General features: G+C 49.3%; 1 protein-coding gene across 1 annotated transcript in view; it reads right to left on the bottom strand.

The window, feature by feature from the left end:
• Positions 1-18,663, bottom strand: part of noa1 (nitric oxide associated 1) — a gene marked incomplete at its 3' end in the record, with an annotated part of 64,846 nt that overhangs the window by 44,974 nt on the left and 1,209 nt on the right. Inside the window, exons 2-3 of the mRNA XM_079532388.1 lie at positions 5,038-5,233; positions 1,837-1,991 (exon numbers count right to left, since the gene is read on the bottom strand). Coding sequence (XP_079388514.1) covers positions 1,837-1,991; positions 5,038-5,233 — 351 coding nt within the window. The remainder of the gene's footprint in view (positions 1-1,836; positions 1,992-5,037; positions 5,234-18,663) is intronic.

The raw sequence follows: 18,663 nt of genomic DNA, 5'->3' as shown, positions 1-18,663 counted from the left end.
TGTCCAATAGGACAGCTTCCTACTTCCTCATGTTTCAGTGGTTGTTGTCCAATAGGACAGCTTCCTACTTCCCCATGTGTCAGTGGTTGTTGTCCAATAGGACAGCTTCCTACTTCCCCATGTTTCAGTGGGTGTTGTCCAATAGGACAGCTTCCTACTTCCTCATGTTTCAGTGGGTGTTGTCCAATAGGACAGCTTCCTACTTCCCCATGTTTCAGTGGTTGTTGTCCAATAGGACAGCTTCCTACTTCCTCATGTTTCAGTGGGTGTTGTCCAATAGGACAGCTTCCTACTTCCTCATGTTTCAGTGGGTGTTGTCCAATAGGACAGCTTCCTACTTCCCCATGTTTCAGTGGGTGTTGTCCAATAGGACAGCTTCCTACTTCCCCATGTTTCAGTGGGTGTTGTCCAATAGGACAGCTTCCTACTTCCTCATGTTTCAGTGGGTGTTGTCCAATAGGACAGCTTCCTACTTCCCCATGTTTCAGTGGGTGTTGTCCAATAGGACAGCTTCCTACTTCCCCATGTTTCAGTGGGTGTTGTCCAATAGGACAGCTTCCTACTTCCTCATGTTTCAGTGGGTGTTGTCCAATAGGACAGCTTCCTACTTCCCCATGTTTCAGTGGGTGTTGTCCAATAGGACAGCTTCCTACTTCCCCATGTTTCAGTGGGTGTTGTCCAATAGGACAGCTTCCTACTTCCCCATGTTTCAGTGGGTGTTGTCCAATAGGACAGCTTCCTACTTCCCCATGTTTCAGTGGGTGTTGTCCAATAGGACAGCTTCCTACTTCCCCATGTTTCAGTGGGTGTTGTCCAATAGGACAGCTTCCTACTTCCCCATGTTTCAGTGGTTGTTGTCCAATAGGACAGCTTCCTACTTCCCCATGTTTCAGTGGGTGTTGTCCAATAGGACAGCTTCCTACTTCCCCATGTTTCAGTGGGTGTTGTCCAATAGGACAGCTTCCTACTTCCCCATGTTTCAGTGGGTGTTGTCCAATAGGACAGCTTCCTACTTCCCCATGTTTCAGTGGGTGTTGTCCAATAGGACAGCTTCCTACTTCCCCATGTTTCAGTGGGTGTTGTCCAATAGGACAGCTTCCTACTTCCCCATGTTTCAGTGGGTGTTGTCCAATAGGACAGCTTCCTACTTCCCCATGTTTCAGTGGGTGTTGTCCAATAGGACAGCTTCCTACTTCCCCATGTTTCAGTGGTTGTTGTCCAATAGGACAGCTTCCTACTTCCCCATGTTTCAGTGGGTGTTGTCCAATAGGACAGCTTCCTACTTCCCCATGTTTCAGTGGGTGTTGTCCAATAGGACAGCTTCCTACTTCCTCATGTTTCAGTGGGTGTTGTCCAATAGGACAGCTTCCTACTTCCTCATGTGTCAGTGGTTGTTGTCCAATAGGACAGCTTCCTACTTCCCCATGTTTCAGTGGTTGTTGTCCAATAGGACAGCTTCCTACTTCCCCATGTTTCAGTGGGTGTTGTCCAATAGGACAGCTTCCTACTTCCTCATGTTTCAGTGGGTGTTGTCCAATAGGACAGCTTCCTACTTCCTCATGTTTCAGTGGGTGTTGTCCAATAGGACAGCTTCCTACTTCCCCATGTGTCAGTGGTTGTTGTCCAATAGGACAGCTTCCTACTTCCCCATGTTTCAGTGGGTGTTGTCCAATAGGACAGCTTCCTACTTCCTCATGTGTCAGTGGTTGTTGTCCAATAGGACAGCTTCCTACTTCCCCATGTTTCAGTGGGTGTTGTCCAATAGGACAGCTTCCTACTTCCCCATGTTTCAGTGGGTGTTGTCCAATAGGACAGCTTCCGGGCTGCCACACGTACCTTTTCTTGGCGGTCTTCAGCATGTCTTGGTCCAGAGGGAAGTCTGTGTCCGTGAAGTGGATGGAGGAAGGGTGGGGTTCCCCCGGAGCCTCAGTCTGCCCCCTGAGAGACCTGAGCTGCTCCTGCAGAGTTCTGTGATGCTTCTCTAACGTTCCCTGAGGAGAGAGAGAAACGTCCCGTTGAGGTCAATCCGATCATGTTCAGGGGCGTCGCGTCACCACCAGTGTTGTTTTCGTCGACTAAAACAGGAGACGACAAAATGTTCGTCGACTACCTTTTTTCCACCGACTAAAACTAAATGGACACTACATGAAAACTAAGCTATGACTAAAACTAAGACTAAATATACTGACAATTTCGTCAGCAAATAAAAACTAGACTAAAATGTCAGGAAGGGACTAGTGGACAAGAGATCCAGTAGAAGTCATTGTCTCCACCAGGCCGAAGGCATGGGGAGAGTGTATGTTTTGCACTCCGTCCGTGTGTGTGTGTGTCCGTGTGTGTGTCCTTCCGTCCGTCTGTTACCAGCTAATCTCCGGCACCGTTAACCCGGTCGATGCCAAACTTTGCACACACACTCCCTGGATGCCAACGATGAACCTCTGCCCCACATTTTCCAGAACGGCCTGTTATAGCGCCACCAGGAGGCCGCTTTGTGCAAAACAAGTTTTTGGACAGTACACCTACAGATTTTGTCCAAACATCACACAAATTGGTACACAGTTTCTCTAGAGCCATTCAACGAAACAGGTCTTTCAGATTTCTCAGACTCCATCCTGATTGGCTAAGATTGGCTTCCAAAGTTCGCAGGAGTGCTCAGTTTCAAACAAAATGCTGCAAATCATGAACACATCATGTGATTTCCGTGAAATTGTCCACGCACATTCCCACTAGGCCACATGAACATTTTCAACTCAGCCTCATGGTGGCGCTATAACTGGCCGAAAAGTGTTTTTACCTCTAACTGCATGGATCTGTGGATAACTTTGTATGCCAACTCCCTAGAGGCCAAGGAAAAACCTTTGCCTGGAATTTTTCACATCTGCTCTTTATAGCGCCACCAGGAGGCCGACATATGTAAAACACATTTTCTAATATTACTCCTTCAGATTTTATCCAAATTTCACGCAAATCAGTACACATGTTCTCCATAGTCATGTGATCAAGACGGGTTTGTTTGATTTATCATAATCCACCCTCATTGGCTACGATTGGCTTCTAAACTTTTCAGGAGTAGCCTGCTTTGTACCCGTTTTGTACAAATCGCCACAACTACTCAACGCAGCGTCCGATTGCGGTGAAACTGTGCATGCATATTCCCACTAGGCTGAGGAAGAAATGCCACTTGACAGTTTTCGAATCAGCCTCATGGTGGCGCTACAACAGGCCAAGCCGCGTCGCGTCACACACACACACACACACACACACACACACACACACACACACACACACACACACACACACACACACACACACACACACACACACACACACACACACACACACACACACACACACACACACACACACACATTGCTAAACATCACACACACTGGTGGAGACCTGTGCCCGGAAGGGCACTTTTTCTAGTTTTACAATTAGTTGCATGCTGAAAATAGCAGATCTGTAGCGTCACTACAGTAGCGTCGCTACAGTAGCGTCACTACAGTAGCGTCGCTACTCAGTGTTCTCACATGTTCTCCCCGTGTCCCCTAGGGTAGGTACGCTCACATGTTCTCCCCGTGTCCCCTAGGGTAGGTACCCTCACATGTTCTCCCCGTGTCCCCTAGGGTAGGTACGCTCACATGTTCTCCCCGTGTCCCCTATAGGGTAGGTACGCTCACATGTTCTCCCCGTGTCCCCTAGGGTAGGTACCCTCACATGTTCTCCCCGTGTCCCCTATAGGGTAGGTACGCTCACATGTTCTCCCCGTGTCCCCTATAGGGTAGGTACGCTCACATGTTCTCCCTGTGTCCCCTAGGGTAGGTACGCTCACATGTTCTCCCCGTGTCCCCTAGGGTAGGTACCCTCACATGTTCTCCCCGTGTCCCCTAGGGTAGGTACGCTCACATGTTCTCCCCGTGTCCCCTATAGGGTAGGTACCCTCACATGTTCTCCCCGTGTCCCCTAGGGTAGGTACGCTCACATGTTCTCCCCGTGTCCCCTATAGGGTAGGTACCCTCACATGTTCTCCCCGTGTCCCCTATAGGGTAGGTACCCTCACATGTTCTCCCCATGTCCCCTAGGGTAGGTACCCTCACATGTTCTCCCCGTGTCCACTAGGGTAGGTACAGTCACATGTTCTCCCCGTGTCCCCTAGGGTAGGTACCCTCACATGTTCTCCCCGTGTCCCCTAGGGTAGGTACCCTCACATGTTCTCCCCGTGTCCCCTAGGGTAGGTACCCTCACAAAAAACATGCAGTAATCCTGGTCTCTAAACTGCCTCCCCCTGGCCAGCCGGGGCGCCTGATGGAGGGGAAAGGAACTGGTTGGAATAACGTGTTCCTTCCACACGCTACGTCCAACCAGGGAAACTCCCCCCCTGTCAGGTGTAAAGGAGCAACTTGGACACTCAGGCATGAAGGAAGCATGAGTTCAAGTCCGTTGCTCTCCCCAGGTTGGCGGAGGGTGTGTAGAGCCCAGGATCACATTAGATAATAGGCCTATCTCACAGCCCGCTTTCCACGGCCACTTCCGGTAAATAGTGGTGTCTTTAACATGAGCATTTACACGTTTTTTTCTCTGGAGAATCTAAGTACATTTTCTAATGTAAAAATGTGACAGACCAATATTATTATGAAGCAAACAAGATGGTAAATCAGGTCGAACAGATAGAACAAACCTTACCTTGAGAAAACAAAAGTTGTAGACTTCTTAAATTACCTGTGTTAACATGTAGCGTCTATGGAGTGACGTCACGCTATCACCACTAACCCCGAAAGGGGGCGTATTTAGGGGGGCGGGGAAATTCTGTGAGATAGGCTTATTGACACAGGGGTGAAAAATGGGTTTACAAAATTGTGGGATAAATATTATAAGGAATAACTATTTTGAATATTTACATATTCACATTGTGAGCCTGTAGATTGGCCTGTAGATTAGCTACTTCTAGCTACTTCCAAGGTGGCGCACCAGCCGGTGGTCCACTGGTTGGAAACCACCGTGCTATACAAATAGAAGATGATTTGACGTCTTCCCCACCTGTCCTGGTAGGCCATGCATCAGGGAGGTGGTGGTGGTTGTGTTGGGTCCATCCCTCATGGTGCTGCTGGAGGTAGGGATGGTAGGGGGGCTGGTTGTGTTGGGTCCAGGCAGATGGTCATCGTCCTCCACATGGTCCAGGAACACAAACGTCTCCTCTCTGTCTGGGTCCACCATGGAGGTGTAGCTGTCGGTTCTGGACAGAATACACAGATAGAGTTTTCATTAGGCCTGACGTCGAGAAAAAAAAAAAAAGTATTCTGAAAGAATATAATTATATTCAAAGATTTGTGCCGCATTTTCACGACTTTTCAAAAATAGCAAACCTACAAGCTCATAGCGCGCCACTCGGTGGCGCGCTATGAGCTTGTAGGTCTGCTATTTTTCAATAGCTAAAGCATAACATAATGCTTTAAACACCAAAAGGGGTTCCCGCTCAAAATGGGTTAAAGTGTCCTACATCATAAGATGCCCAGCCCACCGGGCTCACAGAATGTTACATACACAGTGATACACCATAAACACAGTGATACACCATAAACACAGTGATACACCATAAACACAGTGATACGCCATAAACACAGTGATACACCATAAACACAGTGATACACCATAAACACAGTGATACACCATAAACACAGTGATACGCCATAAACACAGTGATACACCATAAACACAGTGATACACCATAAACACAGTGATACGCCATAAACACAGTGATACGCCATAAACACAGTGATACGCCATAAACACAGTGATACACCATAAACACAGTGATACACCATAAACACAGTGATACACCATAAACACAGTGATACACCATAAACACAGTGATACGCCATAAACACAGTGATACGCCATAAACACAGTGATACGCCATAAACACAGTGATACACCATAAACACAGTGATACACCATAAACACAGTGATACACCATAAACACAGTGATACGCCATAAACACAGTGATACGCCATAAACACAGTGATACGCCATAAACACAGTGATACACCATAAACACAGTGATACGCCATAAACACAGTGATACGCCATAAACACAGTGATACGCCATAAACACAGTGATACACCATAAACACAGTGATACACCATAAACACAGTGATACACCATAAACACAGTGATACACCATAAACACAGTGATACACCATAAACACAGTGATACACCATAAACACAGTGATACACCATAAACACAGTGATACGCCATAAACACAGTGATACACCATAAACACAGTGATACACCATAAACACAGTGATACACCATAAACACAGTGATACACCATAAACACAGTGATACACCATAAACACAGTGATACGCCATAAACACAGTGATACGCCATAAACACAGTGATACGCCATAAACACAGTGATACGCCATAAACACAGTGATACGCCATAAACACAGTGATACACCATAAACACAGTGATACACCATAAACACAGTGATACACCATAAACACACCATAAACACAGTGATACACCATAAACAGTGATACACCATAAACACAGTGATACACCATAAACACAGTGATACACCATAAACACAGTGATACGCCATAAACACAGTGATACACCATAAACACAGTGATACACCATAAACACAGTGATACACCATAAACACAGTGATACACCATAAACAGTGATACACCATAAACACAGTGATACACCATAAACACAGTGATACACCATAAACACAGTGATACACCATAAACACAGTGATACACCATAAACACAGTGATACGCCATAAACACAGTGATACACCATAAACACAGTGATACACCATAAACACAGTGATACACCATAAACAGTGATACACCATAAACACAGTGATACACCATAAACACAGTGATACACCATAAACACAGTGATACACCATAAACACAGTGATACACCATAAACACAGTGATACACCATAAACACACCATAAACACAGTGATACACCATAAACACACCATAAACACAGTGATACACCATAAACACACCATAAACACAGTGATACACCATAAACACACCATAAACACAGTGATACACCATAAACACAGTGATACACCATAAACACAGTGATACACCATAAACACAGTGATACACCATAAACACAGTGATACACCATAAACACAGTGATACACCATAAACACAGTGATACGCCATAAACACAGTGATACACCATAAACACAGTGATACACCATAAACACAGTGATACACCATAAACACAGTGATACACCATAAACACAGTGATACACCATAAACACAGTGATACACCATAAACACACCATAAACACAGTGATACACCATAAACACAGTGATACACCATAAACACAGTGATACACCATAAACACAGTGATACACCATAAACACAGTGATACACCATAAACACAGTGATACACCATAAACACAGTGATACACCATAAACACAGTGATACACCATAAACACAGTGATACACCATACAGTAACTGCCATGCCTTCTCTATGACTTTTCCTAAAACAAAAAACTTCATTTTACTGAACAACCAATTTAACATCAAACACTCAGACATCCAAAACAGATCTTTGTTCTTATCCTGATTTGTTTTCTTCAAATAAAGAGTTACTTAAATCATGGTATATTAGTGGACAGTAGAAAACACAATGAAACTCATCCTCTACAACTCCCAGGTCACAAAGAACTACAACTCCCAGGTCACAAAGGACTACAACTCCCAGGTCACAAAGAACACACAGTCGCTGCTCCTCAGGAATGCCAGTGTATCTGAGCCCACCTCGACTGCCAGAGGTAAAGCGCCAGATCATAACTGTCCTATTTTTAAATTAAATGCAACATAAGGTTCAGTCATGGCTTATGTATATTACTATGTATACAAGTATTATAACGAAGTCCACACCCACAACACCAGAGGGAGTGCAACGAACCTTGTACAACCCAGATTCGGCACAAACAAGGGACTAAATTATTTTCGCTCCTATGCCACCAAAATGTGGAACGCCCTACCAACAGTCATTAATGTGAATCCCTTGACTCCTTCAAAACCGCTCTCAAAGGGCACCTACGGACGGCTGCAATTCGAAACTGGCCCCCGTAAAAATCTGAATCCCCCCCCCCTTTTTTCCCCCTCACTGTATATGTTTATTTTCCCTTTTTACCTCTTTGATGAATTCCTGTTCTGTTCTTTGACTATATAGAAGTGTCTATTTGTACGTCTCTAAATCTTTTGATGAATTGAACAAGGTGGACCCTGTTGTAAACAAGTGTAATGCTTAATTGGGTCGTCCACTCACAGTTAACAGTCTTTGTATTGAGTTTGTGCTTGAAATGTACTGTAATTCTGCAAACTGTTAATAAATATTTCAATCAATCAAAAATAGTATTGAGGGTGTAAGAAGTGGTAAAACTGCCTGAAAATACACGTTAAAATAAATCCAAAACAAAATGTAATCTGCAGCGCAATTCATTACGATGTATATAATATGTAGTGGGTTCCCTGCCTCATCTGTCTCTCAGCTATCCCTAATATGTAGTGGGTTCCCTGTTCCATCTGTCTCTCAGTGAACCCTAATATGTAGTGGGTTCCCTGTTCCATCTGTCTCTCAGCTAACCCTAATATGTAGTGGGTTCCCTGTTCCATCTGTCTCTCAGCTAACCCTAATGTACGGAAATCACTAGACTCAATCAATAATCTAATAATTTAGCCCTCCGTCGAGGCTATCATCTGTCTGGGACAATGTGAACTACTCGGCTTAACTAGCTACACACAGCATGCTAGTTCAGCAATACCACCGAGGCAACTCAAATACTCGTTTTGTTAATTTATTAGCACACACACATTCACAACATAACACACATGAACTAAATCTAAACTAAACTTTGTATAGCATTTGTAATAAGCCAAACCCGTCAACAGCAGTAAAGAGAACAGCAGTTAGCAGCAGCTTAGCAGGTAATTAAACAAAAGACATCCAGATCAGACAATCACACTCGGAGACTGACTCCTGACGCTTATTCCACTCCGTTCGCACATGCGCAACAGGTGTGAGTGCCTCCCTCAACCACTAGAGTCCACTCTAGCACCCCAAATACAAAATATAGGTAACCTAAGCCTGTGCACGCAGTAAATAACATTACACCTCCCACTTAGGCTACGGATCACGCGATCCAAGTAGGCTACACAACCTCCCACTTAGACACACCATCCCACTTTATTACACACATAAGCATCACTTTTAGTCACAACATTTTAAACAAACTCTTAGTAAGCACTCAAACAAAGACAACTCAAAAGTCCGTTTGGGTAAAAAAGTAAAAAAGAGAGCAGCTGAAAGTTTTTAGCAGCTAAAGTCTTTTGGGCACCCTCGGTGGGGACTTAAACTATGGTTGATCCTCCACCGGTATCAGTACTACCAGCCTCCTCACGTCCCTATGGAGGATGGTAGATGAACATGACCCCATGTCCTTCTTCACCTGAGACCAACTGATGGGGAGACTGTGGCAGGTCTGCACCTTGACGTCTCGGACGACGCCTTTGCAGTCAGGATGCGCTTCCACCACACGACCCAGTCTGAATCGCCCCCGGAGGGCGTTTTGGTCTGCGACCCACACAACGTCACCGACGGTGACATTCCGGGCCGGAGAATGCCACTTCTGCCGAACGAAAAGATGAGGGCCTGCCAGTTGGCTCCACCGTCTCCAGAATTTGTCCACCTCAATCCGGACCGCCCGAAGACGGCTGAATGGGTATGAGGGAAACTCAAAGCCCAGAGTGTCTCCCCTGGGCCCTGCTCGCCCCAACAGCAACGAGTTCGGTGTAATAATGTCCACAGACTCCTCCTGGACTTGAGCCCGGCCACCGATTGGTCTTTCATTTGTTAGATTGGCTGCGAGGTATAGTACAGTCTGCAACTCCAATGCAGACAGCTCCTCGTTCTCTCCAACACTGCTCAAAGATGTCTTCAGGACGCGGACAGCTGCCTCCGCCGCCCCATTGCGATGTGGCGAGTCTGCTGGGCTGAACTCCCAGGCCCAGTCAGTCCCAGCCACTGCCGCCTTTCGTTGGACGACTCCCTGGTCTATGACGGCCAGGAAACTGTAGAGGTCAGCCAACGCCGGTTTGGCCCCCACAAAATTCGTCCCCTGGTCAGACCATAACTTTTCCGGGTGTCCCCTCAAGGCAGTGAAACGCTGATAGGTTAGGAGAAAGCCTTCTGTCGACAGGTCTCCCACCAGATCAGCATGTACAGCCCGTGAAGCCATGCAGCTAAAGACGATGCCCCAGACCTTCTTCTTGGTGCGTCGCTTCACCACGTCCCTGACCATATAAGGTCCAAACAAATCCAGTGTGGTGTACTGAAAGGGAGCCGCCGGACCCGTACGCACCGTAGGTAGCGCGCCCATCACCTGTGTAGACAGCTTGGCGGCCCTCTTCCGGCAGTGCAGACATGAGTCGATCACCCTGCGAGCAACTCGTGGCCCCTGCACCACCCAGGCTTTTCTCCTCATCCGCAAAAGCGTGCCAGCAACACCCTCGTGGTTGACACGATGTGCCTCTTCACCCAAAAGTGTGCTGATCTGTGCGCCATAAGGTATCAACGGGACACCCTGGCTCTCCTCGCCTACTGATTGAACACGGCCATGGCACAGCAAGAGTCCTGTCTCCTCGTCCTTACACACAACGAGCCGGTTCAGAGTAGTTGTGGGGAAGGACATGCCAGTTTGGGCAGCAAGGCATAAGTCTTGATACGCCATCTTACGCTCCTGGACTGTGAGCCTCGCCTCCCACTGCTCACGCTTGCCGATCCTTTGAAGCAACCAGATCTGTACTGCTCTGCGGACGTACCCCACCGTGCCACAGAGCTTAGATAAGGTACTGCATCTCGTCAGGTCCATCTGACTCACAAGGAGTGCCCCCCAAAGTCTTTCCACACAGACACTGGAATCCACCGAAGAAGACCCTGTAGTTGTCCCTGGTGACAACCCCATGGCACCAACCGGTGAAGACGGTGCAGCCAACTTCAATGCCTGGGCTCTAGTCACGACAGCAGTGAACGCCTTCCTCTGCAGTGCACTGACGCTCTCTCTGGACTCGGAGGCCACCTCCGCCGCTGACTTTATGGGCCAACTCTCCACTGGCAGGGACAGGAACCTGGGCCCTCTCTGCCACAGAGAATCTCCATCCAGCTGTTCAGGAGAAGCTCCTCTCGTGACCAGATCAGCAATGTTCTCTGTGCCAGGGACCCACCACCAGTCTGTCACAGGCCCGGCCTTCTGAATTTCGCCCACACGGTTAGCAAAGAAAGTCTGGAATCCATAACTTTCCCTTTGGATAGCCCCCAACACCGTCTGGCTGTCGATGAAATGAAACCATCTTTCCACCTCCAAACGGCCGTGCTTCTGCACGTAACCCTTCAGTCGGGAGGCAAAGACGGCCCCGCAGATCTCCGCCTTGACAGCGTCTCCCTTCTGGTCCAGAGGAGTCAATTTCGCCTTTGACTCCACCAGCCGTGTTTCCACTCCACTCGAAGTCTCCCAGCGTAGATATAGTACCGCCCCATAGGAGTCAGAGCTTCCATCGGAAAAGGTGACCCCCCAAGGTCTACCCACCCAGCCGGGTGGGGTAACACACCTGGGGAAAGCGATTGAACTCAGCTGAGAGTACTCCATAAAGAGCTCGATTGCCCTCCTGCGCAGTTCGCTAGACAGCGGCTTGTCCCATGTATCCCGGGTTAAAGTTCCAGCCTCTTGAAAGGCCCTCCTGACCAGGATGACACCCTTCTGCTTTAGGGGCGTCGCCAACCCAATGGGATCATACAGACTAGCAACCTGGCTCAACAACTCACGGCGGGTGAGGGGGCTCGGTGTCTGGTCTTCAACCTCCTCCGCAGTGAGGTTTGTCTCCGTGCGCATCTTCTTCTTTCGGGTAGAGAAGTTAATGGCCACCATCAGGAAGAGGCTATCCTTGCCCACATTGTAGCCTACCCCCAGGGCCTTGTTGTCTTCTTCCCGTAGCTGGTTTGGCAACAAGATAGTCCCTGGAACTGTTGGTGCAATGCCTTCCCTCCCACTTTGGCCAGACCGCACCCAGGGCTTGAGGTGAAAACCCCCAGTAGCGAGAATGGCCTCCACCCCCGCTAAAATCTCTGTTAGTCTCTGGGGGTCGTTGTGGGAATACAGAATGTCATCGACATACGAATGATCGACAATGACGGCTTTCTCGTCCACCATGTCGATGAATTGGGGTAGACGGGCAGTCTCGCACATGGCCACTTGAGCAATGCAGCCCGCCGGCCTGTCTCCCATGTTGACCCGCACCACAGCGTAGTCTTCGATGTCACTAGCAGGGGTGTCTCTCCACAGGAAACGATGTACGTGCACCTCCTGCTCCTCCAGCCACACCGAATTATACATCTTCGACACGTCGCCGATGGCAGCGTGCTCTCCTTCCCGGAACCGCAGCAGCACTGCTCGGATGGGATTTAGAACGTCAGGGCCCTTCAAAAGGATACTGTTCAGACTGACGCCTTTGAACTCCTGACTACTGTCCCAAACAAGCCGGACTGGCGTGGTAACAGAGTGTGGATTGGGTGCAGCAAGATGGTTAACCCACCACACAGCTCCGTTCCAATTGTCCATCACAGTCTTTGAGAGCTTAACTGCGGCCCCCCTGTCGAGCATGTCGTGCACCTGCCTTGTGTACGTGACCTTCCATGCGGGATCCCTCTCAAGACGCTTCTCCGACCGTAGGAACGCCGCCTCCACAGCTCTTCGGTTGTTGGGTAGAGTAGTAGGGTCCTCCTTCCACGGATACTTCGCATCCCAGTGGGACTTGTCGCTGTGAGCGTCGCTTTTTCTGAAGGTCAGTCCTCCTCTGATGATCTCGAGCTCCTTCTCGTCCGCCAGGGACATCTCCTTCCCTCCAGGAGCGCACCTCCCGCAACGACAGCCACCGCACACAGGATCACAGGCTGCGCCGATACTGTCCCATTGCAGCCACTTGATGACCTCAGCGTTGCTTGCAGCAGAAGTCTTAACTTCCACACAGCTCTGCTCCGGGCGGTTGACTCTGCTCCGGGCCTCGACTCTCACAGCCTCCGCCCGCATAGACCAGGCGAAATGTGTCGATGCCTGGCGTGCTGTCACCTCCACACCTTCGGACAGTTCAGGGTGAACGCCGCTAACGACCTTCCCCAAAGGACCGTCCCACAAGACCAGATCACCGCACCTCTTCATCCGTTGAGGCACGAGACGGCCTTCCCGGGCACTGATTAGCAGCTGCACTTCCTGCGGCCGTCTCAGTTCCCCCGGCTTGACTACAGCTGGAAAGAACTTCTCCAGGCGCTCAGAGTCCACTGTATAGTCTATTCTGGCGATTTCGTCAAGCCCATAGCAGATCATCTCGTGAGCCTGCAATGATCCCTTCTTCATCTCCACTTTCAGGCTCACAACGTATCTCATTGTGTCAACCTTTGACTCCATTCCACCCACACCACGCACGATCAGCGTGACGGGCTCACCCAATAGCCCCAGCTCCTCTGCTGCCTGGTGAGTGACATAATTGGTGTCGGATGCTAAATCAATTAAAGCACCCAGCCAGTCCCCTCTCTTGGTCGTGACATCAACCATCATCATGAGTACTGGGTGCTCTTTTAGTCCACTACTGTCCACGAGTCCTGTTTCCGCACATACTGTAGTAGACACCTTGTTCGTCACCGCCTCACGAACTCCGGCCATTTGCTCTGGTGTAAGGCCCAACCTCGCAAAGATGGCCTCCTGCTGCGTTGTCGGTCCCCGAGGTTCTTTCCCTTGATCCCCCTTGGCCCAGACTTTTGCAGTGTTCCCCTTTGCAGTGTCTTTAGGTGCAGAGCTCCTATCTGCTCGTGGCTTTAGGCACAACATGTAGTGGTGGTCCACAGGAGTATTGCCCCTCTTGCAATCGTCCTTACGACACAAAAAGTCTCTCTTGCACAGCCCGTCATGGATATCCAGACATTTAAAGCAAGCTTTTGCCTTTTTTGCCTGGGCCCTCTTATCCGCCGCACTGGCATCTCGAAACGACTTGCAGCGATATAGCCCAGTATGGCCGGCCTTTCCGCACATGTCGCAAAGAACCTGAGAAGAGTTGCTCCTGGTCTCGTTCACTGTTGCTTTAGTGAACGCACGCCTCTCTTGCCCTCTGTCCCCTGCTTTATCAACCGGCTTGCTGCGGCCCTGCGGCTCACCCGCCCTGGTGGAGGCCGGTCTCATGGCCTGCAACTGCTCCTGTTGTGTCAGAACGGTCTTCTGATCACGCAGAAATTGCAACAGTTTATCAAACCGATTTCGTGTGGTGACATTGTTCATTGCGTCACACCGAAATAGGAGCCACCGCTCCTGCATGCTGGGCGGTAACTTCCCCTCGAGTGCTCGGACCACCAACTGGTTGTTAATCGCATCTTCACAACGCAAGTCTGAGAGGTCACACAACGCCCTCTCCACGGTCTGGATCAGTTGTAATGCCTCCCTTGGCTGGTTGCTGCGCACCACTGGCAATTCTTGTAACTCCATAATGATGTCATCAGCGATATGCGAAACGTCTCCATACCGATCCTCCAGAGCACGGAAAACATCGTCTGCATCACGACAATAAAACAGTCTGAGCTCGTTTTTTACTGCATCGGTAATACTGTCCAGCAGGTGAAACAACCGTAACTCACGAGAGCCCGATGGCTCAGCCAAGGACTGCAGGTTATTCCAGTTATCCTTCCAGCGGTAGTAGCTCCTTCTGTCCCCACTGAACTTGGGCAAGCTCAGCGGCGCAAGCGCTAACCTTGGCGCTACTGCCCCCATCGAACGGGCAGAAGCACTTGAAACGTTCATGGGCGCAGGCGTTGACTGCCTCGCTCCGCCATCCCTTGGTGGCGCAACAAACGCATCATTCGACCCATGAGGGTTACTGTCCAGTTGCTCAACATACGCTCTTGATGGCAGCTTCGAACGCGCCCCACTGTAGCCTTGTGATGAAGTGGGCGCTCCATGCTGCTGCTGAGAACGACGGTCACCGTCGCCTTGTGATGAAGCGAGCGCTCCATGCTGCTGCTGAACACGAAGGTCACCGTAGTCTTGTCTCGAAGCGAGCGCTCCATGCTGCTGCTGAACACGAAGGTCACCGTAGTCTTGTCTTGAAGCAAGCACTCCATGCTGCTGCTGAACACGAAAGTCTTGTCTTGAAGCGAGCGCTCCATGCTGCTGCTGAACACGAAGGTCACCGTAACCTTGCGATGTGGCAAACGCTCCTCTCTGCTGCGGTGGATGTGAGTCAGCGTAGCCTGGAGATGAAGTAGACGCTCCTCGCTGCTGCTGAGAACGTTGGTCGCCGTAGCCAAGCGACGGAGGAAGCGTCCGATGCTGCGGGGTACTAGTGTCTGGCCCCGGAAACGGCTCTCGCTTCAGCGCTTGGGGTGGCAGGTCTGGAAGCGGCCGATGCAGCAGGGTGCTAGTGTCTAGCCCTGGCGGCAGAGACGGCTCTCGCTTCAGTGCTTGAGATGGCGGGTCTGGATCGCTCTGCGTTGTCCCCGTAGCTAGTCCGCCTCCACTTGCTCCCATGGCTAAATCAGCCTGCTTGCCTCGGGGACTAGATGATCTTGAGCCGTCTGGCTCCTGGACTAATCCTGCCCCGTCTGGCTCCCGGACTACAGTAGCGAGAACCCGATTCTCATCCTCGCCACACGACTCATAGCTGTCCCCAACACTCACATTGCTCTCCCACTGACCAGAGTGGTTGACGTCGATCTTCTTCCCCAACGCTCGTAAAACCACGTCTTTCCTCTCCTTGTACTCCATGCAGTATTTCTCCATGTCAACAACATTGTCATCATGAACCAAAGGGGCCCAAGTTTGTCCATACTCCTCCAGACATGTTATCTTGCACTCCATTTGATCCTGCAACGATGCGTACTCCTCCGATGAGATCCCTCCTCCCTGGGCGCACTGCTGCTCGAGCTGTTCAACAAAGTGCCTGACATTGTCTCCATGGGAATAGAATTGGTTGGAAACATGCTTGTCCCACAAAATTTCCTTGATTTTAAAGTCAATGTCAAAAAACTTTGAGGTTCTATCATCCAACCTCGCCCTCTCCTCCCCAATGTCCTGAGCTAAAACAGGATGGTCCTCCATTGCAGCACAGCATTTGAAACTGGCATGCATGAATTCTTCATAATCATGCTTAAGTGCGTAATGTTCAGCTTTCAATTCGTTCACACTCAGTCTCTTCATCATATGTGAAACAGCATCAGCCCTCTTGTTAAACACTGCCTCTGCCTGTGCTCTGCTGTCTTTAAGGTCCCCCATTACATCCATCAACATGATGAGGCTTTTAGTAGGAACAAAAAAGATGAAAACGTTGGTAGGAACTAAAGTCAATTGGTAGTAGTTGCACGACGGACCGATTTGGACGGCACACGTACTCCCGTTTTCTTATAGTTGTATCCGGGTTCCCGTTCGGCTGCTTCCGGTTTGCGGGTCCGTTTCCGGCTTGCGTATCCGGTTCGCGGACTTGTTTACATGTACTAGCCTTTAGCAGCTACACTAGAATGAGTAGAATCTAGCAGTAGCTCTAGCAACAAGCAGTACCAACTAGGCAAGTTAGAAAAGTCAATGAGCTGTGCAACTTGGCATGGTATTCACTAATAAAAGTCAATGCAACGACGACTTTCACGGTAGAAAAATGCACTTTAGCAGGGGCTTTAGTAGGTTATCTTCATAGCAAAGGTATCTCCATAACAATGTAGCTTAGCATGCGTTAGCTTCAGCAAGGTAGCAATGTCAATGCATAGGATAGCTCGTAGCATAGCAGAGTTAGCTTCATCAAGGTAGCAATGTCAATGCAGGATAGTTTCTAGCATAGCAAAGTTAGCTTTGGCAAAGAAACAAACAGCAATCGGCTTATCCTATGCCGATCGCCTAAACAGCCACAAGCACAACAACCATGACTTTATTGTTGATGAATGCTTTGTTGCTGCTCCTGAGCGCCGTCGATCAGCCAGTTGACTGGGGTTTGTTTGACACGTTAGCAGCTCCGTTTGCTCCCGAGTCCAGTCCACTAGTCCGTTCCGGTTCGACTGGGCTGCCGTTGCTCCGTTAACGTGCAGCAGCGCTTCCCTCCGTCCCACCGTCGCTGTTACGTTCCAACTCCCCGCACTCCTCGTGGGTTGTTGGTAAACCACGACCTGGCCTCGCTCCTCCGTGGGGCTGGTGGCAACGTCCTTTGTCTCGACCGCAGCCCTCGCTCTCCGACACGAGGCTAATGGCGGCGAGATGATGCAAAAACACTGTCCTGCCGTGCGCTCTCTTCACACGGGCTGGTCATTGTTTAATTACTGTACGGAAATCACTAGACTCAATCAATAATCTAATAATTTAGCCCTCCGTCGAGGCTATCATCTGTCTGGGACAATGTGAACTACTCGGCTTAACTAGCTACACACAGCATGCTAGTTCAGCAATACCACCGAGGCAACTCAAATACTCGTTTTGTTAATTTATTAGCACACACACATTCACAACATAACACACATGAACTAAATCTAAACTAAACTTTGTATAGCATTTGTAATAAGCCAAACCCGTCAACAGCAGTAAAGAGAACAGCAGTTAGCAGCAGCTTAGCAGGTAATTAAACAAAAGACATCCAGATCAGACAATCACACTCGGAGACTGACTCCTGACGCTTATTCCACTCCGTTCGCACATGCGCAACAGGTGTGAGTGCCTCCCTCAACCACTAGAGTCCACTCTAGCACCCCAAATACAAAATATAGGTAACCTAAGCCTGTGCACGCAGTAAATAACATTACACCTAATATGTAGTGGGTTCCCTGTTCCATCTGTCTCTCAGCTAACCCTAATATGTAGTGGGTTCCCTGTTCCATCTGTCTCTCAGTGAACCCTAATATGTAGTGGGTTCCCTGTTCCATCTGTCTCTCAGTGAACCCTAATATGTAGTGGGTTCCCTGCCTCATCTGTCTCTCAGCTAACCCTAATATGTAGTGGGTTCCCTGCCTCATCTGTCTCTCAGAGAACCCTACAAACCCTCCCGCACACTGACTCAGATCAGCCAACGCAGGGAAGCTGGAAGTACCCTCACTAAAACGCTCCACACGTCTCAAAAAGCTAAGGGGGTCCCTGCTTCATCTGTCTCTCAGCTAAGGTGGTCCCTGCTTCATCTGTCTCTCAGCTAAGGTGGTCCCTGCTTCATCTGTCTCTCAGCTAAGGGGGTCCCTGCTTCATCTGTCTCTCAGCTAAGGAGGTCCCTGCTTCATCTGTCTCTCAGCTAAGGGGGTCCCTGCTTCATCTGTCTCTCAGCTAAGGTGGTCCCTGCTTCATCTGTCTCTCAGCTAAGGGGGTCCCTGCTTCATCTGTCTCTCAGCTAAGGTGGTCCCTGCTTCATCTGTCTCTCAGCTAAGGGGGTTTCTGCTTCATCTGTCTCTCAGCTAAGGTGGTCCCTGCTTCATCTGTCTCTCAGCTAAGGTGGTCCCTGCTTCATCTGTCTCTCAGCTAAGGTGGTCCCTGCTTCATCTGTCTCTCAGCTAAGGGGGTCCCTGCTTCATCTGTCTCTCAGCTAAGGGGGTCCCTGCTTCATCTGTCTCT

This window comes from Electrona antarctica (genome assembly GCF_951216825.1).
Source record: "Electrona antarctica genome assembly, contig: scaffold_299, whole genome shotgun sequence".
Lineage (NCBI taxonomy): Eukaryota > Metazoa > Chordata > Actinopteri > Myctophiformes > Myctophidae > Electrona > Electrona antarctica.
This window is presented reverse-complemented; position numbering and strand designations above follow the sequence as displayed.